The sequence below is a fragment of the Littorina saxatilis genome, linkage group LG15 (assembly GCF_037325665.1).
Source record: "Littorina saxatilis isolate snail1 linkage group LG15, US_GU_Lsax_2.0, whole genome shotgun sequence".
Lineage (NCBI taxonomy): Eukaryota > Metazoa > Mollusca > Gastropoda > Littorinimorpha > Littorinidae > Littorina > Littorina saxatilis.
In genome coordinates this window covers 8,752,674-8,780,203 of record NC_090259.1, presented here as the reverse complement: position 1 = coordinate 8,780,203, position 27,530 = coordinate 8,752,674, and the positions used below count along the sequence as shown (strand labels likewise).

The following is a 27,530-nucleotide window of genomic DNA, read 5'->3' as shown; positions in this document are numbered from 1 at the left end:
TTCATTTTAGCAAAGTTGTAAAAGCGGCTTAAAAGTTTCGGGATTTTTGAGGACGTTTAAGGCATTCGGATTCCTTGGCTTTTCCAGGACTTTTCCCTGCTGCAACAAAGATGTGTAGGTTTTCCAAGATGATGACAAACTGTCCGATGAGCATAATTTGTACCGGTAAAATACTGGACATGTCCTATGGGCACAACCAGCATCTTATTTTGTGTCCATAATGCAATTTGTTTTTAATTAACCAGTGAAATCTTGACATTTCTGGTAGGCATATTCGGTTGCTGATTCCATGTGCGGTACATGTATTTCTTTTTTCTCTCTGGTAAAATACAGGAAATGTCTGGTTAACTTGACTGATGTATACATGTGCTGTCACCGTACAGTGATGCTGTAATAATGTCATTGAGTCACTTGAGAAAAAGTGACTCTATGTAATCGGTCAGTGTTAGTCCGTCCGGCCGGCCGTCCGTAGACACCACCTTAACGTTGGACTTTTCTCGGAAACTATCAAAGCGATCGGGCTCATATTTTGTTTAGTCGTGACCTCCAATGACCTCTACACTTTAACGATGGTTTCGTTGACCTTTGACCTTTTTCAAGGTCACAGGTCAGCGTCAAAGGAAAAATTAGACATTTTATATCTTTGACAAAGTTCATCGGATGTGATTGAAACTTTGTAGGATTATTCTTTACATCAAAGTATTTACATCTGTAGCCTTTTACGAACGTTATCAGAAAAACAAGGGAGATAACTAGCCTTTTCTGTTCGGCAACACACAACTTAACGTTGGGCTTTTCTCGGAAACTATAAAAGTGACCGGGCTCAAATTTTATGTGAACGTGACTCATTGTGTTGTGAATAGCAATTTCTTCCTGTCCATCTGATGCCTCATATAATATTCAGAACTGCGAAAGTGACTCGATCGAGCGTTTGCTCTTCTTGTTTTCAGAACTTGAGGTGGTACTGCAGTGGTTTGCGAAGGGTCCCACGCGCCTGTCGGAGGCTCTGTCCTTTGGCTTCACTCCGGTCAGCAATCCCGGACTTCAGTGGACAATGTCCAAGCTGGACGGCAATATCGACCCCATGAACGTCATTCTCAACGGCAGCCAGTATCTCCACGGTGAGTTGAGAGAGAGAGAGAGAGAGAGAGAGAGACAGAGAGAGAGACAGAGAGAGAGACAGACAGAGAGAGACAGACAGAGAGACAGAGACAGAGAGAGAGAGACTGTCCGTTAGCCTTGTTTTTGTTTTATTGAATAAAGTGAAAATGTGTTTGTTTACCTGTGTTTTGATTTGTTTGTTTGTTTTCTTTTTCAAATTTTTTTTTGAGAATGTTTGATGCAAGCACAGCAGAACTGCAACAACTGGCAAAGAGCAACACAAACCTCATTACATTAAACGATCACCAAGAATTGTCCATCATTGATACAGACAGATGTTAGTCTTATTGCTTTTTTAAAATGTTTATATATTTTTTTTATAAACAGTCTTATTGCTGTTTCTGAATTGAATGGAGATAACTGAACAAAATGTACAGAGAAACAGGGGTTTGTCTTGAATTGTAATAATAATTTATTTTTTCTTTTTGTGTATCTTTCCACAACCGTATGACTTGTTTGAGGGGAGGAGTTTCCTATCCCTCTAATATAGGTCCCTGTTTGAGGGGAGGAGTTTCCTATCCCTCTAATATAGGTCCCTGTTTGAGGGGAGGTTGTCTATCCCTCTAATATAGGTCCCTGTTTGAGGGGAGGAGTTTCCTATCCCTCTAATATAGGTCCCTGTTTGAGGGGAGGAGTTTCCTATCCCTCTAATATAGGTCCCTGTTTGAGGGGAGGAGTTTCCTATCCCTCTAATATAGGTCCCTGTTTGAGGGGAGGAGTTTCCTATCCCTCTAATATAGGTCCCTGTTTGAGGGGAGGAGTTTCCTATCCCTCTAATATAGGTCCCTGTTTGAGGGGAGGTTGTCTATCCCTCTAATATAGGTCCCTGTTTGAGGGGAGGAGTTTCCTATCCCTCTAATATAGGTCCCTGTTTGAGGGGAGGAGTTTCCTATCCCTCTAATATAGGTCCCTGTTTGAGGGGAGGAGTTTCCTATCCCTCTAATATAGGTCCCTGTTTGAGGGGAGGAGTTTCCTATCCCTCTAATATAGGTCCCTGTTTGAGGGGAGGAGTTTCCTATCCCTCTAATATAGGTCCCTGTTTGAGGGGAGGAGTTTCCTATCCCTCTAATATAGGTCCCTGTTTGAGGGGAGGAGTTTCCTATCCCTCTAAGATAGGTCCCTGTTTGAGGGGAGGAGTTTCCTATCCTTCTAATATAGGTCCCTGTTTGAGGGGAGGAGTTTCCTATCCCTCTAATATAGGTCCCTGTTTGAGGGGAGGAGTTTCCTATCCCTCTGATATAGGTCCCTGTTTGAGGGGAGGAGTTTCCTAGCCCTCTAATATAGGTCCCTGTTTGAGGGGAGGAGTTTCCTATCCCTCTGATATAGGTCCCTGTGTGAGGGGAGGAGTTTCCTAGCCCTCTAATATAGGTCCCTGTGTGAGGGGAGGAGTTCCCTATCCCTCTAATATAGGTCCCTGTTTGAGGGGAGGAGTTTCCAATCCCTCTAATATAGGTCCCTGTTTGAGGGGAGGAGTTTCCTATCCCTCTAATATAGGTCCCTGTTTGAGGGGAGGTTGTCTATCCCTCTAATATAGGTCCCTGTTTGAGGGGAGGAGTTTCCTATCCCTCTAATATAGGTCCCTGTTTGAGGGGAGGAGTTTCCTATCCCTCTAATATAGGTCCCTGTTTGAGGGGAGGAGTTTCCTATCCCTCTAATATAGGTCCCTGTTTGAGGGGAGGAGTTTCCTATCCCTCTAATATAGGTCCCTGTTTGAGGGGAGGAGTTTCCTATCCCTCTAATATAGGTCCCTGTTTGAGGGGAGGAGTTTCCTATCCCTCTAATATAGGTCCCTGTTTGAGGGGAGGAGTTTCCTATCCCTCTAAGATAGGTCCCTGTTTGAGGGGAGGAGTTTCCTATCCCCCTAATATAGGTCCCTGTTTGAGGGGAGGAGTTTCCTATCCCTCTAATATAGGTCCCTGTTTGAGGGGAGGAGTTTCCTATCCCTCTGATATAGGTCCCTGTTTGAGGGGAGGAGTTTCCTATCCCTCTAATATAGGTCCCTGTTTGAGGGGAGGAGTTTCCTATCCCTCTAATATAGGTCCCTGTGTGAGGGGAGGAGTTTCCTATCCCTCTAATATAGGTCCCTGTGTGAGGGGAGGAGTTCCCTATCCCTCTAATATAGGTCCCTGTTTGAGGGGAGGAGTTTCCAATCCCTCTAATATAGGTCCCTGTTTGAGGGGAGGAGTTTCCTATCCCTCTAATATAGGTCCCTGTTTGAGGGGAGGAGTTTCCTAGCCCTCTAATATAGGTCCCTGTTTGAGGGGAGGAGTTTCCTATCCCTCTAATATAGGTCCCTGTGTGAGGGGAGGAGTTTCCTATCCCTCTAATATAGGTCCCTGTGTGAGGGGAGGAGTTTCCTATCCCTCTAATATAGGTCCCTGTGTGAGGGGAGGAGTTTCCTATCCCTCTAATATAGGTCCCTGTGTGCGAGGAGGAGTTTCCTATCCCTCTAATATAGGTCCCTGTTTGAGGGGAGGAGTTTCCTATCCCTCTAATATAGGTCCCTGTTTGAGGGGAGGAGTTTCCTATCCCTCTAATATAGGTCCCTGTGTGAGGGGAGGAGTTTCCTATCCCTCTAATATAGGTCCCTGTTTGAGGGGAGGAGTTTCCTATCCCTCTAATATAGGTCCCTGTTTGAGGGGAGGAGTTTCCTATCCCTCTAATATAGGTCCCTGTGTGAGGGGAGGAGTTTCCTATCCCTCTAATATAGGTCCCTGTGTGAGGGGAGGAGTTTCCTATCCCTCTAATATAGGTCCCTGTGTGAGGGGAGGTTGTCTGTAATTCAACATGTCTTCTGCTTTTTAATTTTTTGTATCTTTCATCTCACAGCCATAAACACAGGCGTGGTTTACACGGATCCACAAGCTGAAGTGAAAGGTCTAAACATCACCAGTCAAGACGTCGCCCTTCTGACCCTGGCAACGACCTCTCGACCTCCCTCCGTCTTTCCCGTTCCCTTGACAACGCCCTCCGAAATTCGCACGGCGGCCTTTAACCTTTACAATAACTTGTGGAACACCAATTATATCTACTGGTATCCCTACAGCCAGGAAGATGGTGATTTTAAGGCTCGATTTGGTATCACGTTTTTGTGAGGTTTTGTTGATTGAGAAGACGACTCGGTTTGATGTTTGAACAAAATCCTGGGTGTCTTTGTTTGTGTTGCAACATATTTGTTTGTAATGTTCTATGTTAGTTTGATTTATTCTAGGTGATACATTCGTTACAGCAGCTGAAGAAGACTTTGAAACTTTTAACTTGTTAATTGAAACAGCTGAATTAATTTTGTATCAACAGTAGTCTGTGATATGTGCGTTTTACAGATTATTCTTGCATGTGACGGGCCCTGTGGCGGGGTGGTAAGACGTCGGCCTCGTAATCGGCCGCCTGGTGGGTTAAGAGTGGAGATTTTTCCGATCTCCCAGGTCAACTTGTGTGCAGACCTGCTAGTGACTTATCCCCCTTCGTGTGTACACGCAACCACAAGACCAAGTGCGCACGGAAAAGATCCTGTCATCCATGTCAGAGTTCGGTGGGTTATGGAAACACGAAAATACCCAGCATGCTTCCTCCGAAAGCGGCGTGTGGCTGCCTAAATGGCGGGGTAAAAACGGTCATACACGTAAAATTCCACTCGTGTAAAAACACGAGTGTACATGGGAGTTTCAGCCCACGAACGCAGAAGAAAAAAGATTCTTGCATGTGCCATAACATGAAAAAGCCCTTCTCCCCCTATCAGACTTTGCTTTTACACAAATTGTATTCTGTCTTTAAGAGTTTTTGTGTGTAAAAGATGTGTTGTACATTACATGTAATTCATTCCACATTGTGATGAATGACGTTTTGTCAAATTTGCATGCAAAAAATTGTACAGCTAAAATTATTGTACAGCTGAATTATTTTGTAAAACTGTACATTGATTATGCTTTTTAATGACATACGATCAAGTTTTACGTGTGCAGGTGTTAGTCTTCTTTTTTTTCCCCACTAAATAGGCTCATTTACTTATTCATTTATTTTGTGTTAATTAAGGACTGCACTGTAAGTTAGTCATTTTGGTTTGATTCCCTTTCAATGTGAGTATGTATTATAAGGTATGAAACAAAGAGATGGCTTTCTTGTGTGTGTGTTTTTGGCTCACGTAAGTGTAGCCTATGCGATGGTAAACTCTGTCTGTCTGTGCGTGTGTGTGTGTGTGATAGAAACTTTAACATTTCCGAGTCTATGGATAAAGCTCGCATAAGAAGATTACGTCTCGGTCAAAAGTGTTTGACGTGTGTGATAGAAACTTTAACATTTGAAGACGTCACATTATGACGTAAGAGGGTTAGACGTCACGCAAAGGAATTACTGAAAGTCTCGGTCATTGTTATTGTGAGCGGGCCGAGACTAGTTGGCAGATCCAGTGTCTCGCTTTCTTGCACAGTTTCACCTATGCTTACTGTGTGTGTGTGTGTGTGTATGTGTGACGGAGTGATTGAGTTTGTGTTACTGTTTGTCGATTTCTTACGTGAGCCTTGAAGGCTTCGCCTCTTGTTTAAAGTGTCATCAAGTGACACACACTAACACGACAAAATGTTCTTTTTCAAAATTTGAGACCCAACCCCCTTTTAACTCCAACTGGACCCTCCGCGGGTTAGGGGGAAGAATTTACCCGATGCTCCCCAGCATGTCGTAAGAGGCGACTAACGGATTCTGTTTCTCCTTTTACCCTTGTTAAGTGTTTCTTGTATAGAATATAGTCAATATTTGTAAAGATTTTAGTCAAGCAGTATGTAAGAAATGTTAAGTCCTTTGTACTGGAAACTTGCTTTTTCCCAGTAAGGTAATATATTGTACTACGTTGCAAGCCCCTGGAGCAATTTTTTGATTAGTGCTTTTGTGAACAAGAAACAATTAACAAGTGGCTCTATCCCATCTCCCCCCTTTCCCCGTCGCGATATAACCTTGAACGGTTGAAAACGACGTTAAACACCAAATAAAGAAAAGTAAAGAAAAAACTCCAACTTGCAAAGTTAAAGGCACAGTCCTTCCTATGTACCGTATTTGACGGATTACAAGACGCACCGTTTTATAAGCTGCATCCCCAACTTTTAAAAAAAAATTGGGACGAGCCACGTATAGGCCGCGTCACTATATTAGCCGCCGTCGAAAAAAATATAATCAGATCGTGTCAATCAATCAAAACAACCAGGCAAACGAAAGTACGGTATTTGGCGAAATCGGCTCCGAGAATAAACAAGTGAAACAAAGAAGAAAAGTGAAAAAGTTTGAAGAAAAATATCACACACACAATTTGTAACCAACACACACATGTAGTCCCGCCCGGAATAAGCTTTTTTGGGATGATTTACGACTTTTGCGCACATTTCGAGCAGACGAAAACACAACATGGCGGCTCTCGCTCCTCCAACTATCGCGAGACACAAAAAAACGAAATCTCGCACGCGCGAGATCCTGATACATCCGGTGTTTCTCTGTACGCTATCTTGTCACGACGACTTGTTGACAAACGAAGATTCGCGAAAGAAAGAAAAGCGCAGAGTCTTGAGTAGAGAGCTAATAAAGTACCGGTAATCGCTAATCGAGCGAAATGAAAATACGCGCCGACTTCCATTAGGTGAATCCTATTCAAGTTTAGGTAACGTTTTAGCCGCATCTTTTTATAAGCCACAATGCGATTTTTTTTTTAAAAAGTCGCGGCTTGTAGTCCGTCAAATACGGTAAGTAATTGAGGCCACCATCTCACATCTGGCCAGGCTTTTACATACGGTCACACCCATCCCCCACTTGAACACATACTGCAGATTAACTTCTGAATGGACACAAGGGCGCAGTGGCGTGGTAGTAAGACGTCGGCCTCCTAATCGGGAGGTCGTGAGTTCGACTCCCGGTCGCTGCCGCCTGGTTGGTTAAGAGTGGAGATTTTTCCGATCTCCCAGGTCAACTTATGTGCAGACCTGCTTAGTGACTTATCCCCCTTCGTGTGTACATGCAAGCACAAGACCAAGTGCGCACGGAAAAGATCCTGTAATCCATGTCGGAGTTCAGTGGGTTATGGAAACACGAAAACATTTCAAGACCAAGTAAAAGTTGTGTGTGTGATATTTAAACTACCAAAACGGAAGAAATAAACATAGCTACACATCTCACTCATTCCTAATTTACAACAATAAAAATGTACTGTTTCAAAACAACAAGTTACAACATAACATGAATGGCCCAGTGAATATAATATAAAGTTTCAAAAGTAAACTTTGATTTAATCAATATACTTACCAACTCACATAGATAGATAGCAATAACTTCGTTTGGTTGCTAAGACATTGAAGCACTCTTACATGGTAACATGGGGAGATAACTCTAAAACAAAAACCACATGCCATATAAGGCATAGTCCGTAGTGGTTATCTCCCCTACTGGTGTACCACTACGGACCATGCCTTATATGGCATGCTTCAATGTCTTAGCAACCAAACAAAGTTATTAATATGTAATTTAATTCAACAAAGTACATGTACTTTCATTATGAACACTTATAGTTTTTATCATTCATAAATTCCTCAACAGTGTATAAACAATTAACCATTACCGATTATAGCAGTATGGAGAGAGAGAGAGAGAGAAAACAAAAATTGTCCAACCACACACACACACACACACACTCCTGACTGACCAATTACAGCACAATAAAAAATAAACAATTGGATCTCACTATGCTAAATCTTTTCTCTTTTCTCTGAACATTCATGCACATATTATGTAAGATCAACTTCAACAAGTTGTCAATCCAACACGATGACAACAATGGAAATGTTATGTTCAATCTACTTGTACCTGCTGTGCTTATTTACGCAAATACATACCATGCTTCACTTGCTACGCATTTCATTTTCAACAACTTGAACATCATGCACGTATTGCACAAAAGACATGCATCGATCTGTCCCATGTGTCACACACATTTCTGTTCAAAACTTGCAACCCAATCAACCATCCACAAGAAGCCATCCAAGCATCCACACATACTATCACATATGCACTATGTAAATCTATACATCTATTGAGGATTGTGGGTGGGTAGGGGTATTCACCTTTAAATAATGTGACTTATCAACAGTCTACTTTATATGGACAAACTTCTTACACCACTTGAAAAAAAATAAGCAAAGTAAGTCTTTATTCAATATCAAAACACAATAACATTATGACACTGATAAAAATGCACCAAAAGAAACGCACCCAATAGTTGCACACAAAACACTTTTATTTTTAATTTCTCTTGACTATGCACACCCGCAAACACTCCATTTGTTATTCCATTCAGCTGCAAACCCTAGATGGACAATGTTTTTGTCAAGATAACACAAAAAAATAATTTTGATACATAAATTAACCCTTAAGTTGACAGTGGCAGATCCATTCGGGGACTGGCAGCCAGCTAGTGTGTAGATGTCAATTTAACCCTAAAGTTGACAGTGACAGATCCATGCGGGGACTGGCAGCCAGCTAGTGTGTAGATGTCAATTTAACCCTAAAGTTGACAGTGACAGATCCATGCAGGGACTGGCAGCCAGCTAGTGTGTAGAAGTCAATTTAACCCTAAAGTTGACAGTGACAGATCCATGCGGGGACTGGCAGCCAGCTAGTGTGTAGATGTCAATTTAACCCTAAAGTTGACAGTGACAGATCCATGCAGGGACTGGCAGCCAGCTAGTGTGTAGAAGTCAATTTAACCCTAAAGTTGACAGTGACAGATCCATGCGTGGACTGGCAGCCAGCTAGTGTGTAGAAGTCAATTTAACCCTAAAGTTGACAGTGACAGATCCATGCGGGGACTGGCAGCCAGCTAGTGTATAGAAGTCAATTTAACCCTAAAGTTGACAGTGACAGATCCATGCGGGGACTGGCAGCCAGCTAGTGTATAGAAGTCAATTTAACCCTAAAGTTGACAGTGACAGATCCATGCGTGGACTGGCAGCCAGCTAGTGTGTAGAAGTCAATTTAACCCTAAAGTTGACAGTGACAGATCCATGCGGGGACTGGCAGCCAGCTAGTGTATAGAAGTCAATTTAACCCTAAAGTTGACAGTGACAGATCCATGCGGGGACTGGCAGCCAGCTAGTGTGTAGAAGTCAATTTAACCCTAAAGTTGACAGTGACAGATCCATGCGGGGACTGGCAGCCAGCAAGTGTGTAGAAGTCAATTTAACCCTTAAGTTGACAGTGGCAGATCCATGAGTGGACTGGCAGCCAGCTAGTGTGTAGAAGTCAATTTAACCCTAAAGTTAACAGTGACAGATCCATGCGGGGACTGGCAGCCAGCTAGTGTGTAGATGTCAATTTAGCGTGTCCAAAGAGGAACTGATAAGTCCGGTCTACGAGGAAGGCGGCCAGGATATCCCCGCATACCACCAACAGTACTGTGTTGCGGAACTGAAACACAACTCACACAATTATAGACTAGAAATACCACCCACAGCACTATGTTGCGGAACTGAAACACAACTCACACAATTATAAGACTAGAAATATAAACATTGAGATATATAACTTCAAGGAAACAATAAACAAAAAATGAAAAAAATGAATATATACTACAGGCTTACCTACGAAATAAAACATTTTTTGTTTAAAGTTATAATCAAGGGAAAAATTTAAAGAGAGTGGAGGCTGATATTGTCATCGCAGTCAAATCAAATCATTTCTATAACTCATTTTTCCCAAAACAAAAATATAACAGCAATTCAACTTAAAATTCCATAACATTGACCTACTTTTTACACAAACTGACTTCTAAACCTACCTCATCCTACCCTGAGAATATATGTACATTAAATGACATGTCAAAACAACACAAAACAGATATCAAATCCATGCAGAGTAAAGAAGAAGTAAAGAAGAAGGAACAAAAACAAAACACAAACATACAAACTGCAGGACAAATCGAAGCAACGCAGAACAAACAGGCACACCACACACAAAAACAAGGATAGAAGAAAAAATAATAAAACAGAAAAACAAACAAACAAGAAGACATACAAACACAAAGAGGCAGACGGGCGGGGATGTCAGGGCGGGGATGTTGATCAGTCAGGGCGGGGATGTAGCTCAGTCGGTAGCGCGCTGGATTTGTATCCAGTTGGCCGCTGTCAGCGTGAGTTCGTCCCCACGTTCGGCGAGAGATTTATTTCTCAGAGTCAACTTTGTGTGCAGACTCTCCTCGGTGTCCGAACACCCCCCCCCCCCCCCCCCCCCCCCCCCCCCCCCGTGTGTACACGCAAGCACAAGACCAAGTGCGCACGAAAAAGATCCTGTAATCCATGTCAGAGTTCGTTGGGTTATAGAAACACGAAAATACCCAGCATGCTTCCTCCGAAAACGGCGTATGGCTGCCTAAATGGCGGGGTAAAAAACGGTCGTACACGTAAAATTCCACTCGTGCAAAAAACACGAGTGTACGTGGGAGTTTCAGCCCACGAACGCAGAAGAAGAAGAAGAAGAAAAGAGACAGACCAAAACAAAAAGAAAGGAAGGAAGAAAAAAGAAAAAACAAAGACGCAAACAAACAAACAAACAAGGAGACCGACAACCTCTTCTTCTCCTTCTCCTTCGTTCATGGGCTTAGACTCCCACGTTCACTCATGTTTTTAGCACAAGTTGTTTTTAGCACAAGTGGATTTTTACGTGTATGACTGTTTTTACCCCCGCCATTTAGGCAGCCATACGCCGTTTTCGGGGGAAGCATGCTGGGTATTTTCGTGTTTCTATAACCCACCGAACTCTGACATGGATTACAGGATCTTTTCCGTGCGCACTTGGTCTTGTGCTTGCAAGTACACACGAAGGGGGTTAAGTCACTAGCAGGTTTGCACATAAGTTGACCTGGGAGATCGGAAAAATCTCCATTCTTAACCCACCGTGCGGCAGCGACCGGGATTCGAACTCACGACCTCCCGATTAGGAGGCCGACGTCTTACCACTGCGCCACTTCGCCCGTCAGACAGACAACCAAAAACAAAGACATTCACCTCGCTGGGGAGCTCGATGATCTGAAACTGCTGTGAGATGTCGGGGATTATGCCGCTGGCGAGAGTGATGATGCCGCAGCACGAAAACATCAAGCTGTACAGCAGGGGCTTGTTTTCTCGCAAACTCTCCATGAACGGCTCCCCCTGGTGACAGAAATACCAACAAGTTATTTCTTAATAATAACAAGATAACAATGAAATTCAAAATGTACTCACCAAACACGAACAATAAAAACACGAATAATAGGACAAGTTTAGACGTCGAAGCCAGTCCTATTATTCGTTGAAACCGGTCCTATTATTCGTGTTTTTATTGTTCGTGTTTGGTGAGTACATTTTTATTGTATTTTGTTCTTGTTCTTCTCACCTGATGTCTCTTGTTCCTTTTCTATCACTCAGGCCTGGGAAGGAGTAAAAGTGGTTTGGGAGTACTGACGGGAACATTTTGCGTTTTAAGCATTTTTAAGGGCACACGGAGGCTCTTTTCTTACACAATTAGAAAAGGACTTCGTAAAAAAAAAATGAAAAAAAAAAAAAAAGACAAGAAGGGCAAAGCCCATACGACTCACATGCTTGACCTTGACCTTCAGGGTCAAGGTCAAATAACTAAACCTAGCAATGACATCATACACTAAGAACTGCTTTACACATTTTTCCTACCAAAATACATGTGACCTTGACCCAAGGTCAAGGTCATCCAAGGTCATGCAACACAAAGCTGTTAATTCAAGACATAGGAAGTACAATGGTGCTTATTGGCTCTTTCTACCATGAGATATGGTCACTTTTAGTGGTTCACTACCTTATTTTGGTCACATTTCATAAGGGTCAAAGTGACCTTGACCTTGATCATATGTGACCAAATGTGTCTCATGATGAAAGCATAACATGTGCCCCACATAATTTTTAAGTTTGAAACAGTTATCTTCCATAGTTCAGGGTCAAGGTTACTTCAAAATATGTATAGAATCCAACTTTGAAGAGCTCCTGTGACCTTGACCTTGAAGCAAGGTAAACCAAACTGGTATCAAAAGATGGGGCTTACTTTGCCCTATATATCATATATAGGTGAGGTATTCAATCTCAAAAACTTCAGAGAAAATGGGAAAAATGTGAAAAATAGCTGTTTTTTAGACAACATTTATGGCCGGTGCGACCTTGACCTTGAAGCAAGGTCAAGATGCTATCTATGTTTTTTGGGGCCTTGTCATCATACACCATCTTGCCAAATTTGGTACTGATAGACTGAATAGTGTCCAAGAAATATCCAACGTTAAAGTTTTCCGGACGGCCTGACTAATAACAAGTCAATTCCACGGGAACACAGGCCTGACTAATAATGTCAATTCCACGGGAACACAGGCCTGACTAATAACAAGTCAATTCCACGGGAACACAGGCCTGATTAATAAGTCAATTCCACGGGAACACAGGCCTGACTAATAATAAGTCAATTCCACGGGAACACAGGCCTGACTAATAATAAGTCAATTCCACGGGAACACAGGCCTGACTAATAACAAGTCAATTCCACGGGAACACAGGCCTGACTAATAACAAGTCAATTCCACGGGAACACAGGCCTGACTAATAACAAGTCAATTCCACGGGAACACAGGCCTGACTAATAATAAGTCAATTCCACGGGAACACAGGCCTGACTAATAACAAGTCAATTCCACGGGAACACAGGCCTGACTAATAACAAGTCAATTCCACGGGAACACAGGCCTGACTAATAACAAGTCAATTCCACGGGAACACAGGCCTGACTAATAATAAGTCAATTCCACGGGAACTCAGGCCTGACTAATAACAAGTCAATTCCACGGGAACACATGCCTGACTAATAACAAGTCAATTCCACGGGAACACATGCCTGACTAATAACAAGTCAATTCCACGGGAACACAGACCTGACTAATAACAAGTCAATTCCACGGGAACACAGACCTGACTAATAACAAGTCAATTTCACAGGAACACATGCCTGACTAATAACAAGTCAATTCCACGGGAACACATGCCTGACTAATAACAAGTCAATTCCACGGGAACACAGGCCTGACTAATAACAAGTCAATTCCACGGGAACACAGGCCTGACTAATAATAAGTCAATTCCACGGGAACACAGGCCTGACTAATAATAAGTCAATTCCACGGGAACACAGGCCTGACTAATAACAAGTCAATTCCACGGGAACTCAGTCCTGACTAATAACAAGTCAATTCCACGGGAACTCAGGCCTGACTAATAACAAGTCAATTCCACGGGAACACATGCCTGACTAATAACAAGTCAATTCCACGGGAACACATGCCTGACTAATAACAAGTCAATTCCACGGGAACACAGGCCTAACTAATAATAAGTCAATTCCACGGGAACACAGGCCTGACTAATAATAAGTCAATTCCACGGGAACACAGGCCTGACTAATAACAAGTCAATTCCACGGGAACACAGACCTGACTAATAATAAGTCAATTCCACGGGAACACAGGCCTGACTAATATAAGTCAATTCCACGGGAACAAAATGTCCACTGTGCACAGAGAACACCCGCGCTGTTCATTTTTGGTATCTGACCAAGTGGAGGATGATGAGATGAACTGTTTCCAAGGGTAGGAGTGGGACTTTAAATATGTCTCCCAAGGAAATAAATGGCAAAGTTTTGAGAATGAAGTTGGTCTCAGTGATCTTGTCGTATCAGCAGTGGAACATTACTTGTAAAGTCACAGCCAGGTGTTGTGTATAATAACAAAAACAACACTATATTGTCCATTACAATGAATACATTAAAACAGAAAATTGTCTTAACAATAATCAAATACATGTACTGCATGAATTACCTGCAGCCCCAATGACAAGGAAATTGTGGTGAAACAGTCAAACTCACCTTATAATTGACGGCGAAGGTAGACACCTGCAGCGACATAGATATAATGTAGACGGTGGTGTTTAAAATGTTGGGCTCAAACTCCTTCTCCAGGTCCACAAACTCTCCCTCTGGCCTGAAACACCAATAACACCATCATGTTCATTCTTGCAACATTGCATTTACCAAAAACATTCAAAACACATACAAAAACAACAGTTCCTGGAATATATTGAGAAAGAAAACAAAATTGAATAAGTCCCGAATAGCGAAATAGGTTGAACTTGAAGGGATATAAAAATACATGTACAACCAACCAACCCTGAAATAAACAGGACTGGCTGATGGGTGTCATGCCAGTAACGCTGTGTCAATTAAAGCGTCAACCATCGGCTTAAAACGCCACTAGCACAATATCCACCAAAGCAACAGTTCTTTGTTGCCACAACAACTTGCATGACACACCACTAGCGCCACAATCACTAGGACAACATTTGGCTTCTCATTGTAATGGGAAGGTACGTGTATGAAGTCTGAGAGTGTGGGTGCTTGCACGAGACAGCAAAACACACCACATAAAAATGTAGGGCAAACTATGTCACACCACATTACAATTACATCACACCACACATTAGAGGGTTTAAGCCACATGACACAACTAACTTTGGGGTGAGCAGCTTGGTGATGTGCACAAGGTACATGAGACTAGAAAAATACACAGCAAACTGTATCCTACCACATTACAACCACATTACAACCCCTTCACGCCACATATCACAACTTACTTTGGAGTGTGCAGCTTGGCGTGATGTACGAGGTACATGAGACTAGAGAAGTGTACGGCAAACTGTATTACACCACATTACAACCCCATCACACCACATAACACATATCACATGACACAACTTACTTTGGAGTGTGCAGCTTGGCGTGATGTACGAGGTACATGAGACTAGAGAAATGCACGGCAAACTGCGTCATCACAGTCAGGATGGTGTACATGTTGAAGATATTCGGCAGTGGACGCTCTTTGGACAACGTTTTCAGCGGCTGAATAAAAAGAGAATACAAGTTTTTCACAGATATCGCAGCAGTTTCACTTTAGCAGAAGTAAGATATTTATTCTCCTAACTCATACAACGAGCCTGTCTGTCAAAGAATTCAAATCTGTTGCCTTACGCTAAACCAGACATCTAATAAGGACAGACAAACAAACGAATAGACAAACGGAGTGGGACTTTTAGGAATTGTCACCTTTGATCTAGAGATGAAGAGAAAGCAGCCAGCCAGGAGCAGCCCCTGCATGGTGGCCTGGCCGTCGGAGAACTTGATGCCGTCGAGGTAGAGCACGCTCTGACTGTAGGCCAGGATCAGGGCGTTCAGCGCAAGGATCTTGAACATCTGGAGCGTCGTCACCAGGGTGCACCGCCCCTGCTTGATGATATTGCACACTGAAACGTACAGAGAAAAGGCATTTTTGTGTAGTTTAGTTCATAAACCATACACAGTCCATTAACATAAGGACTGTACACTATTGCATCAAGAATAGCAACCTTGTGTTCGTACCCTAATCGCTTGACTATCACTGTACCCAACAAGCATTGACCTTAACGGGCAAAGTAGCCGCTTGTGGTGACACGGGGGTAGGACATGGATACCGTCTCTGCACAAACAGTTGACCTGTGACCTAATCCGCGACCTTAAAGGCCCGGCAGGAGTATATAAGGAGCCTGACCTTCTGCGTTGGCAAATCATTTCAAACCTCTTGCAGGCAACGGACAAATACTGCTCCTACATTTTCTTTAATATCTCGGTTAAGCATGAGTTACGGTGTCAGATTTTTTGTTCACACAGCTGGTTTTCACACATTTACCGCCCTATGCGCTTAGATAAGGTTAATTCTCAATAATAAAGAAGATATTTGTAAACAAACATTTCAATGGGGATCTTGTTCAAAGAAAAGGGCGGAGTCAACACTCTCCGACGTCACAGATTTACACCATGCGTTCCAAAAATAGCAAAACACGTGGCATGCGGCAATTTGGTTCCAGAAAATGCTGTCTCAGGTGCATGTGTATTTGTTACATCGGATATGAAGAAAGAAATGCAACTAACCTTTACCACCAGTTGTGGCCTTGATAGGGTATTCCTGTGGGGTTGGGATAAAGCTCTCTCACTAATTTGAGTACACAGTCGGGCATCATTTCTCGGTTAATGTTTACCCGTGTTGGATTGTCTTGATGTAAGGAAGACGTCTTTTTCGCCAAGTACAATGCACAATTTCAAGCACCGCGTCGGTCTAGCATGGACCAATACTTCTTGTAGAGTACTTTTCTAACGCCGGAATTCCTGCGGTGTGGCAATTGGCCTGTACCTAGCCACCTCTGGCGATGATTTGTCACACAAGGGCTGCAAAAACAAAAGGCACACTGGCCTACCCCAGAGGAGAGCCCTGTACTAGGACCCGTGTCTCCGCTTTCACCATCGCCTCCAGGATCAGATAACCACGTCTGCACCCTAACGGTACTACACACACGAGAGACAGCCTCTGTATCGAGGTCACACGATGATGGCCCAGCACCTCTTGGTACACAAGTCGAATCTTTTATTACACACCTTCGAGTTTCAAATGGCCACTGATTCTCAGTAAATAGTCTCCTTATTGCGTTCTCCTGGTCACTGTTAATGTTGAGAAGTGTTAAATCAAATTTCGCCATTTATTTCCACAGACAGAAAGAGATGTCAGTGCAATACAGCTTACAGACCGCAGCCTAGCCCTTACTAAGTTACTATCACCATCGGATGTTGGAATGTGAAACAATCAGGTCTTCCCGCCTTCATCTGTCGACAACACTGATTGTGTTAGAGGCTCTCGCTGGGTGGAATAACAGACCGTGTTCCAAAGTATGCTTATACACTACGCAGATTATCACCGTTGACTTCGTCTACATGGTCCCGCTAACTATAATTACTGTCCCTGACAGTGCCTCACAGGATGGGCAAGTTTACTTTCAAAACAGAAAGGGGTAATCTAAACTCGGTTTGTTCTAAGTGGACATGGGAAACAACGGGACTCGGATCTTGGGTCGCCCCTGGCAACACAAATGGAAGAATCCAGGATATGCAAATGGTCTTCTGCAGTTTATTCCAAGGTGGTAGGGGGTTGAAAGGGGGAACGAACGGGAGGGGGAGGGGACAGTGGTCGGTGGAGCTACTATACTAAGACTGCAGCAATCTCTTTCATCTGCTGGTATGGAGGTCTGTGTGTGAAGAGTAAGAATGTGCTTGGGCGGGTGGTGAACACATGTGGTAAGATTGTGGGGGTGAGACAGGAAGGACTGACTGTGCTGTATGAACGACGTGTGGTGCGAAAGGCCCGCTGCATCATCCAGGATAGTAGTCATGTGCTCGCTCACCACTTTGAGGTCCTGCCCTCAGGACGTCGCCTCCGCACTCCCAGATTCCGCACGCTCAGAACTAAGAACAGTTTTATTCCAAAGTCAATTGGCTTTTTAAATACCTAAGTTAATTAAAACTAGTATGTGTGCCGGTGAACATATGCACTGATTTCTGTGATGAATATTTTTTATACTCTTTGATGTGCACCCTTATGCTGAGTGTGATAACCCTCGAATGACTAGTCCTGTGATAAATATTGTTCAATGACATATCTAGTCCTGTGATAATGATAGTTTTTAGCGGTGTTTGTTTGTTTGTTCGTTCATGGGCTGAAACTCCCACGCCTTTTACGTGTATGACCGTTTTTACCCCGCCATTTAGGCAGCCATACGCCGCTTTCGGAGGAGTTTTTAGCGGTAAACTTTTAGCTAAAGCTGACGGCAATTAACCTATTTGGAATCATGTTACTATTCCTGTTAGTGTACATATGCGTGCGCGAGTGTAGTATGCTTCGTATGGTATTTTTATCTGTTGTCTTATTATTTGTTTTGTCTTTTAATGTGCACCACACTGAAATTTCTCTGTATGAGATAATAAAGTATTCGTATTCGTATGTGAAATCATCACCCACACATTTCGAGGTACCCTCCCCCCTCACCATTCGGTTCACAAGCCTGTTTTTGTCCTTGGTCAGTTTGAAAATGATTGGTTTGTTCAAGTATTCCGCCAAAAAAATGCGCCAAGATTTCCCTCCTCATTTTAGTGGTGTTTGACGCTTGCCCCACTCACTTAGTCAGAGTCTGATGCAAAAATTGACTCGAGAATTCTGTTCATTGACGTTGTGACGTACTAAACTTGTTTATTGTTCGCGGTTTTGGCTGATTCTGTGTTGTTTTTCTGCAATATCAGCGAAAGTACCATCATAGCGGTGACTGAGTTACAGCAACCAAGACTAAGTTTCATTTTGGATCTGGATCTGGATAACCCGCCTGGGTTGGTGGTTGGCGGGTGCGCCACAGAAGCCGACGACAACTATCAACGTGACGTTTTTTGGGTGTGCGCATCTAAAAGAGTCTTAAAAGTTCACTGTACACAAGGTGGATATAGTGTACAACTCCAGCTGGTCTTCTTGCTGCTGTACTTGCGGTTTTAGTCCGTTTGCCCTAGAATGTAGGCTTTTCAAGCACAGTTAAAAAATGTTTGACTAGCCTGACATCTACAGCCTTGACATTGTTATTCTGTTTCTCTCTGTGTGACTGATTTCTTTGACACAAAGGTTCTCTGTGTGAAAGTTCAATTGTATTGTAAATATAAACAAAATACGCAATCAATATGCAAGATATCACAAATGTTCAGAAACGAAAATATGTGAAAAACTCTGAAGAAGCTGTTAAAAGAAGAATTATAAAATTTCAAAAATAAATTTTGATTTAATTAATATACTTACCAACTCACATAGATAGCATTAACTTCAGTTAAAGTGCTAGGACACTGAACTACGCTTCACCCCAAAGGGGAAGCAACCCCCTAAAAAAGAACGGCATTGACCTATAACCCAAGCTATACAAGAGTCGAGGTCATACCGTCACGTGACCTATCACGCGTGACTCGACCGCCGCCTATGTTAGAAACTCACTCCTACTGAAGTGATCTGTTCATTTTTAGGGAAACCCTAAGCAATAACTTCGTTTTGTGATAAGACATGGAAGCACTCTTACATGGCAACGTGGGGAAATAACTCTGAAACAAAAACCGTATGCCATATAAGGCATGGTCCTTGGTGATTATTTACACTACCGGTGTACTGCGCCTGCGCAGGATGTATACCGGTGAAACTCATTCCGTATTGAAACATATAACCCCTTAAAAAATTTGCGGGGCAGGCTGGGAGGGAATCCAATATGTGAGTTGGTAAGTATATTAATTAAATCAAAATTTATTTTTGAAATTTTATATTAAATTACATATTCTTACGCAACTCACATAGATAGCAGATTGCTAATTTAGGTGGTGGGCAAATGAACTCATAGTTAACATCTTGCAAGTATCTGGCCTGTAGCTACAATAGCTGGCAAACCGAAATTACTGTTCTGCCGAGCACCAGATACGTTCCCAGGAACACATAAAAAGACATCTTCTGCAGAAGATGTCTAGTAGATGTGTATTAAAACAGCGGGTACTTAAAATACCCCGCCGATAGAAAACTCATGACTACGTCCTTGAACGGTCAATAAGCTGCATTCATGACTTATGTAAGTCTCTCAGACTTGAGAACAGATAAAGAAGAGGCCTATACACTCTGACCTCTTGAGCCCGTGCTGCCTGAAAAGGGAGGACTGACTGCCCCCCCCCCCCCCCCCCCTTTTCCCTGCCACCACTGTAGGCATGCCTAATCAATGTGGCAGTCCATTTAGCTAAAAGTTGACTTCACTAAATCATTGCCTCTAGAAGTGTTGATGGAAATAAACAAAAGCCTTTGTTCTGGTGATCTAAACAGATCAGTTTGTTTGTTTATTTGTTGCTTAACGTCCAGCCGACTACGCAGAGCCATATCAGGACGAGGAAGGAGGGGATGAAGGGGGCCACTTGTCAAGCGAGTCAGAAATATATTTAAACTCGAAATGTACAATTGGTTAAATATGGCTCTAGCAGAGCCAAAATATTGCAAATTGGTAGAATTGTATTATCGGATCTGGTTACTCCTGTTTCTGCTTATTTGTCAGAAATTTTGAATTAAACCTAAGCGCTATAGATCAGTCTTTCTCCAAAGAGATGTCTAAAGCAAAAACCAGACAGAAAATGCACTTACTCGCACTTCTCTCAGAAGCTACTAGAGTAAGTATGACGGCTTCCCGTATTTAGAATAACAAGGCTAATTTGTCAAGGATTAAACAATCCGAACTCAAAAACTCTGAAACTGGGAGCGAATCCCAAGCCTGGACTGGAGATTTGCTTTCAGCAAACCAAAGGGAGGTTCCCTTAATCACGCTGGCTAAAAAGAACCCAAGTGAAAAAATTTTTCGACCTAGCTGTGTCAGTGCAACTGATATCGCATAAAGTCTTAATTCAGAGACGTGGGAGAAAATTCGGAAAGCCAGGATAGGTGGTTCGCCACCCGCATTGAACGGAGAGAAGTGGAGTTCTTTCCGTTAATAGTACGCCAATTGTTCCAAGCCAGTCAAAGTGACACAAAAACGAAGACGCTGAACCCCTATGAAAACTCTAGACCAAATCCAGAGTTGAGGCAGAAGACCCTGAGCGTCTCAATGATTCCCGTACAGTAGACACCCGTGTGGCTCGAGTGTAAAAGAACGGCGCCCTCTTGCCAGCCTAAAGGACTGGCAACCAAGATTGAGTGGGCCCATAATGTGCGACCAACAGGCCGCTCAAAGTAAAATTGAGAGTATTATCCGGGAACGGGGAGACGAACATTTAGCAGAAGGTGATAGTACCGAGAGGCAAAACTTCTACCAGCGGCTTCTCCAAATTCACCAGAAGGAGTAGAAGCGTGTAGCGAGATAGAGTCCAATCCAAGTGGACATTCCTGGCCGGCTGACTAGAGTCTGCCAAGACCTAGAGCCTCTCAGAAAGGTACCTCCCTGCTAATAAGATTTCGTGGTGGTAAAAGCCACATCAAAACCTCGCATGCTCGCTGTGGCAGTGATAGGGAGCGAGATGCCACCCCCTGCTTATTGAGATAAAAGACCACTGTGGTGTTGTCTGATTGAATCAACACATGTTATCCCCTGACAAGGGGAAAAAATTCCACAAGAGACAGAACTGCTTCCCTGGTGGAGAGAGAACCAACGGGAACGCCCTGTATGAGCAGTGGTGTGAGAATCCAAAGATTGGTTGTGTCTGTGAACCAGTCAAGAAAAGACACTAACATGTTCCGGCTCTTCATTTGATTGCTTAGAAAACGAAACCAGAGCCCCGAAGATCTGAATTAAATAAAAAGTAGCCACTTCCGATCTATTTTGTATATCCGAAGGTGGAAGTAACATAGGCACGATCTATATAAGTGACCCAACAGGAAGGGCCCCAGTGCCTCCCTCAATAAAGTGAGAGTCCTAATCGCCCCTCCAGCCGCTGTGGGAAAACACAGAGGCAGAGAGAAGAGTGGCCGAACGCTAATACTCCAGTTGACAAGTGCCAAGAGTATGCAAGAAAGCGTGCTATTGTTTGCCCACTGAACCCTACCGCTAAATCGCCTCGAGGAGATAAAGTGGTGGGTATTAACTTTTGGCACCGTGCCACGCCGAGAAGAAGATAATAAACCAAAGCTGAGAAAGGCCAGCTTAGCGCTTTTCTCTGATAAGAAAAGCCGAGGCCTGCCGTGGGCTTTTCCTTTTGCTGTGAGATTCTCTCTGTTACAGAGTCCGCGTGCAAAGAGGAGGATTCGCAAAGAAAACCCTCGAGCAAGGAAGAGATTTAAGTCTCACCGACAGAACAATACTGTCGGCCGAGGCCTTTTCCCAGACGAACAGCGAAGCTAAACCCTTTGAATATGTGTGCCGACAGAACACAAAGGCATCCCGTGAGTACGAAACCGCACAAGGGAAAGAACGAATCAAAGTATTGTACCAAGACGATAATAGAAAGAAGTGCGGCCACGATCTTCCACAGCCAGGAGATCATTGTTCTTGACAACAGACAGTTTCTCCTTGCTATGAACCTTAAGATGTATGATCGACAAGTACGGTGCAACCGGAAGCGGTTCCGTAGTACGAAGAAAAGAATAAACTAAGTTCTTAGGCTTGGTGTAACCTAGGCCTACGGATATCGCTCAGCGAGTGAAGTTACTTGCGCGGGTGACGCAAGCGAAAGCAACGCCGCATCACTGCCCACAAAGGAAGTGATAGAAAAGGAGAAACATATGAGAAAACTTCCACAAGTTCAAATTCTAGAGCCAGACAAGAAAGCGTCCCTGCGTGTGTAAACCGCATGTGCGTACAACCGTGCCGCGACTGACATTTGTCCGGCTGAAACCTTAGCCAAAGAGGCCAGGAGTATGAGGACGTCTTTCACGCTAGAGTCGTTTCGAAAATCGAAAGGATTCAACGACCCCGCGACCGACCGCGAAAGAGATCGAAGAAGTGTCTCTGAAAGAGACGCAAGTTCCAACGAGTATCTTCCCGTCTCCTCCAAACCAAGTAACGCGCCTTCAGAGTAAGCACAAGTTTTGTCCAAACTATAGACATCTTCCCTGAGATTAGCCAACTCCGGAGTGACCGGAAGCGGTGCACTCGGCAAAGCGTAAGTCTCAATAAGACTGTGATGACGACGGGAGAGAGCAAACTTGCGTGAATGAAACGAAGTGCTCGCTTCCGTAACTGGTCTGAGGCAAACCATGGCTGAGCAGCATCAGGAACCTGACCGTGTGCAGCCAGTAGAGGCACAGTATCCACAGGCAAGCTATTCTCAGAACCCGAAGTTCTAGCCAGCACCTTGGAAAGTTCGTAAGCAACAGAAGGAGACTCGCTAAAACGATATCCCTGAACTTCCGTTAAAGCAGGGCGGAAATCACCCACCACTGAGGGTGGTGGTGCCGCAGAGCTTGCCATAGCTGTCACCCCTTCAGCGAAGTACTTGGCAGACACCTGAGCTGCAGTAACCATAGCTGGTTAAAGTTTGAGTGACAACTTGACATCAACTTCCTCCTCAGAAACTGAGTGAGAATCGTCGAACTCCGAATCTGCTGAGGCTGGACCGTGAAATTCGCTGTGACAAGCTGCGTCACTAAAACGATCCACCACAGGCGAGGCTGATTGCAAAACGGAAGAACCGTGCAAAGCCTGCCCGAAAGCAGCTTCCTGCCCAAAAGGAGGAAGTTGAGACATGTACACATTCACCGAGACATAAAAGTCTGCCCGTGAGTACATCTGTCTCGTTGTCCGGTGTCGACCCCCCGTGAGTTCCGCCTCTTAAAAAGAGCGATAGCCTCCGGGAGAGTCGAACTTTCACTCCCCAGCCTCAGCGGGGGAGCTACTAGTTCCGGCCCAACTTGTTGTCCGGTGTTGACCCCCCGTGAGTTCCGCCTCTTAAAAAAGAGCGATAGCCTCCGGGAAAGTCAAACTTTCACCCCCCAGCCGCGGCGGGGGGGCTACTAGTTCCGGCCCAACTGGAACACTTTCACCAGAGAACCTGGCTACCGGTGAACCTGACTAACCTGTAGAGCGTGAACGCTCCTCGTATGAAGTAAACACACTCCTCTGCGTGCACGTCAGCCGAAGAGACTGTGCATGAAGGCGGAACCTCGATGCGTGACAACAAACTGCGTCGCCCACTCCCGCCGGGAGCGAGCGCAAACTCGACGAATGGCAACATGTTATACATTTGGGTCGAAAACATCTCAAAAAAGGGAAGCAAACTATCTTTAACACAAGTAATCTCTTTCCCACTGCGTTTGCCTTGGCTGAAGTAACCTAAATTTAACCTGCTTCAGCACTGGCATGATTGGATTCATAGGGTCCAAAATTTAACAGACATTCTTTCTTTCTTCTTTATATGTTGTTTAACGTCGTTTTCAACCATACAAGGTTATTTAACAGACGCAAAAGTTAGAGAAGCTGGGTCAAGAACGGAAATGGTAGTGCCTTCGCCTTTCTCTTTATGCGAAACGTAAAAGGAGAAACCTCAGCAGCTACTGACTAGTCTGTGGTTTCTAATTCTCCTTGTCAGCCATTGCTGACAAAAACCAGTCTGAGTTATGATATTGATAAACAACAATCAGACCGAACAACGGAGAAAGAAAGAAACGCAAGCAAAAGCAAAAAATTAGAACGAGCTCACCCAAACTTGTGCATGAGAAGCAGGGACCTGTAGACGGGGTGAAACACTGTCCAGAAGACAGTAGGCTAAAAGCCTGCAGCGTAGTGTAAAAAACGTCCGAGCTACTTGGTGGCTGAAGTAGGAGTGAGTTTCTAACATAGGCGGCGGTCGAGTCACGCGTGATAGGTCACGTGACGGTATGACCTCGACTCTTGTATAGCTTGGGTTATAGGTCAATGCCGTTCTTTTTTAGGGGGTTGCTTCCCCTTTGGGGTGAAGCGTAGTTCAGTGTCCTAGCACTTTAACTGAAGTTAATGCTATCTATGTGAGTTGCGTAAGAATATGTAATTTAATGCTGCTCGCACAGACAGAAAGCCAGATGGTAAAATTCAGTTTAGTGGTGAGAGAGAGGAAATTGATCTTATTTACGCCCAAGTTCAAAAGGTTAAAACATTTTTAGGAGAAGGAAATCCAAACAAAGAGCTTGTGGACACTATCTTGTGCTTTTTTTTATTGACAAAAACATTGAAGCTGATTTATTAGAGCGCCCTGATGCCCCCGCGTCCCCAGTGCACTTTGGCCTGTTCGTGTTTACATCGCGTGCCATGCGTTGTGCTATTTTTGCTAAGCCCCGCCCCTTTTTCTGTTGCATTATGGGAGAGGCCGGATTGGCCATGACGTGTTTAAGTCACGCTTAACAGTTTCAAACTATACTGAGAGAGAGAGCGAGAGAAAGAGAGAGAGAGGGAGAGAGAAAGAGAGGGGGAGAGAGAGAGAGAGAGAGAGAGGGGGAGAGAGAGACAGAATGACAGACAGACAGACAGAGCTGTCGGCATCAAAGTAACAGATTAACAACAACAGTCGTCGCCGAGACCTTATTTTAGATAGTCTCGACTAACCACTGAGACGCCTGTACACAACACCGCTTTCCTTACCCGAAGCCGTGACAACTGAACTTTAGAAGAGTACACCTTTTCATTACCTCCAGAGATCTTTCACTTCCAGCTGACTACCATACCACCCCCCACCCCCCGTCTCCCTCCCCACCCGCTTTACAGGGAAAAATTTTTCCTGGCCAGGTGCCAAAAAAGTGAAAAACATGTAAAGCTAATATCTTGTTTGCCTACTGTTAGGAACGTAATTTTTTGCACAAACCCTTGGCCCCACAGTTCCATGCTACTCGCCATATTTGAGCTCAAGTGACCCCAGAGTACCAGAGATACAGTTCCCAGTCCCCAGACGACAACCAACGTGACTTTCAAAAAATCACAAGAGTGAAACCAAAGTAGCCCAACCTGGTTACACACACACAATGTATCAGTTTTTCTGTTTTACGATTTTTTGTTTCTTTTATGATAAAATGTGACCCTCCACCACGGAATGAGTCGCATGTCACCTGTGCATGATTTTCATATTTTTACATTTTCCTAAAGAGTTTTTTATGCTCTATCCAGTGGTGAAAACCGTTTGAGTTATAAGCCTGTGACTAAGGTGACCCTCACACTGTTACCAGACACTCCCCGGACTTATATTAAGCCTAGCGCAGAACCGCGCGAGGTGACATGCGACTCATTTCGTGGTGGAGGGTCACAAATAAGGTCTTGAAAGTGAGGGTGGTTCAAATAAAAACAATCTTACAGAACTTGCGAGGAAAAAAGAGAGAATACAATGTCCTGTAGCAGAAAAGTTCTATTTAGCTTCACCTACTGGTGCATGTTTCTTACAAGTTTTTCACTATGCCCCTCCTTACCACTCATGACGGTGGAGAGTTTTGAGGTGAAGGGGGAAGCGACACTGGCGTCACCAAGTTTGATCACCTGGGACTTCTCCTCTTCCTCCATCTCCTTCAGCAAGGCCGCTAGCTTTTTCTGCAACAAGAAAGTTTGTTATGTAAGTTTTCTCATGGTAAAAAAAAAATTGTCCCCTGGCACAAAATATTTACTAAATTGCTGGCATTCCAGCATCGCACACAGCCCCTTGTAATTCTTCTTCTTCTTCTGCGTTCGTGGGCTGAAACTCCCACGTACACTCGTGTTTTTACACAAGTGTAATTTTACGTGTATGACCGTTTTTACCCTGCCATTAAGGCAGCCATACGCCGCTTTCGGTGGAAGCATGCTGGGTATTTTCGTGTTTCTGTAACCCACTGAACTCTGACATGGATTTCAGGATCTTTTCCGTGCGCACTTGGTCTTGTGCTTGCGTGTACACACGAAGGGGGATAAGCCTCTAGCAGGTTTGCACATAAGTTGACCTGGGAGATCGGAAAAATCTCCACACTTAACCCACCAGGCGGCAGCAACCGGGATTCGAACTCACTACCTCCCGATTAGAAGGCCGACGTCTTACCACCCCACCACAGCGCCCGTCCCTTGTAATTAATATCCATGATTTAAACAAAATAAGATTACAAAAAAATCCTACTTTTTTTCTTTATTTTTTTAAAACTTCTTATCTAATCTAATCTGTTCAAAGAGTTCTGAGATTCACATAACAACATCCACATTATAATTGTAAATATCCAGACGAACCTGTTTCTAACCAACCAAGGGATAGACCGACTGGTTGATAAAGACAGGTGGTCACTACGAAAAGGTAAATTATCAGGGATCCTTTTGATTGGTTGTTGTGGGCAGGTGGTCAAAATCAAGAAGAGGTTGCCAGAGAAGGTTTGCCTGTACCAAGCAACCAGACCTGCCAGACCTTGTCAAGCCTCACGTGTACCGTCTTTCTGACCCATATTCTGACAGCTACACAGAGTCAGAAGCAGAAATGAGTAGCAAGACTCAAAGAAAGAGGGAACTGCTGCAGGCTTGTGACTATTTGTTTCAGCGTAGCAATTTTGAGCTTGGCGTAACAGCATAGCAATTTCTGTCACAACGTAGCATTCTACGATGAAAGCTTCACACTTCACGGCTGTTCCAATGGCCCCTTTTCTGCTGTTTTAGTTTACAGGCGAGGAGGGTACAGCCCGTGCAAAGTGTATATATATAGCGACCCAGCCACACCTTCCAGCACGCAGGATGTGTAACCTAACACCTTTGCACTCTTTGTCTGCTCATCGCTGTTGGCATTGGGCTGCGAGGCATATCAGCGCAGTTCAACGTTGCCAGAGACCAAAGAAGCGCTTTACTCTAGGTCGCAGCCGCGGCTCACTGCATGTGTCGGGGAAGTGCTGTGTGTTTTTTTTTCACAATTTGGTGTGTTTAAATCATTTTCGCTCTGGACTGCAACATGTGTTTGTGTTCATACTCTGGAATTGTGTCTGTGAATGGTTGTTCCTTGAA

General features: G+C 43.9%; 2 protein-coding genes across 2 annotated transcripts in view; one reads left to right on the top strand and one right to left on the bottom strand.

The window, feature by feature from the left end:
- Positions 1-7,775, top strand: part of LOC138948453 (uncharacterized) — a 23,734-nt gene extending 15,959 nt beyond the window's left edge. The window contains exons 13-14 of the mRNA XM_070320000.1: positions 951-1,121; positions 3,991-7,775. Of these exons, the coding sequence (XP_070176101.1) occupies positions 951-1,121; positions 3,991-4,256 (437 nt within the window). The 3' untranslated portion in view covers positions 4,257-7,775. The remainder of the gene's footprint in view (positions 1-950; positions 1,122-3,990) is intronic.
- Positions 7,776-7,870: 95 nt separating this feature from the next.
- Positions 7,871-27,530, bottom strand: part of LOC138948452 (endoplasmic reticulum transmembrane helix translocase-like) — a 43,848-nt gene continuing 24,188 nt past the window's right edge. Inside the window, exons 22-27 of the mRNA XM_070319999.1 lie at positions 25,994-26,111; positions 15,328-15,524; positions 14,984-15,123; positions 14,095-14,209; positions 11,193-11,336; positions 7,871-9,597 (exon numbers count right to left, since the gene is read on the bottom strand). Coding sequence (XP_070176100.1) covers positions 9,487-9,597; positions 11,193-11,336; positions 14,095-14,209; positions 14,984-15,123; positions 15,328-15,524; positions 25,994-26,111 — 825 coding nt within the window. The 3' untranslated portion in view covers positions 7,871-9,486. The remainder of the gene's footprint in view (positions 9,598-11,192; positions 11,337-14,094; positions 14,210-14,983; positions 15,124-15,327; positions 15,525-25,993; positions 26,112-27,530) is intronic.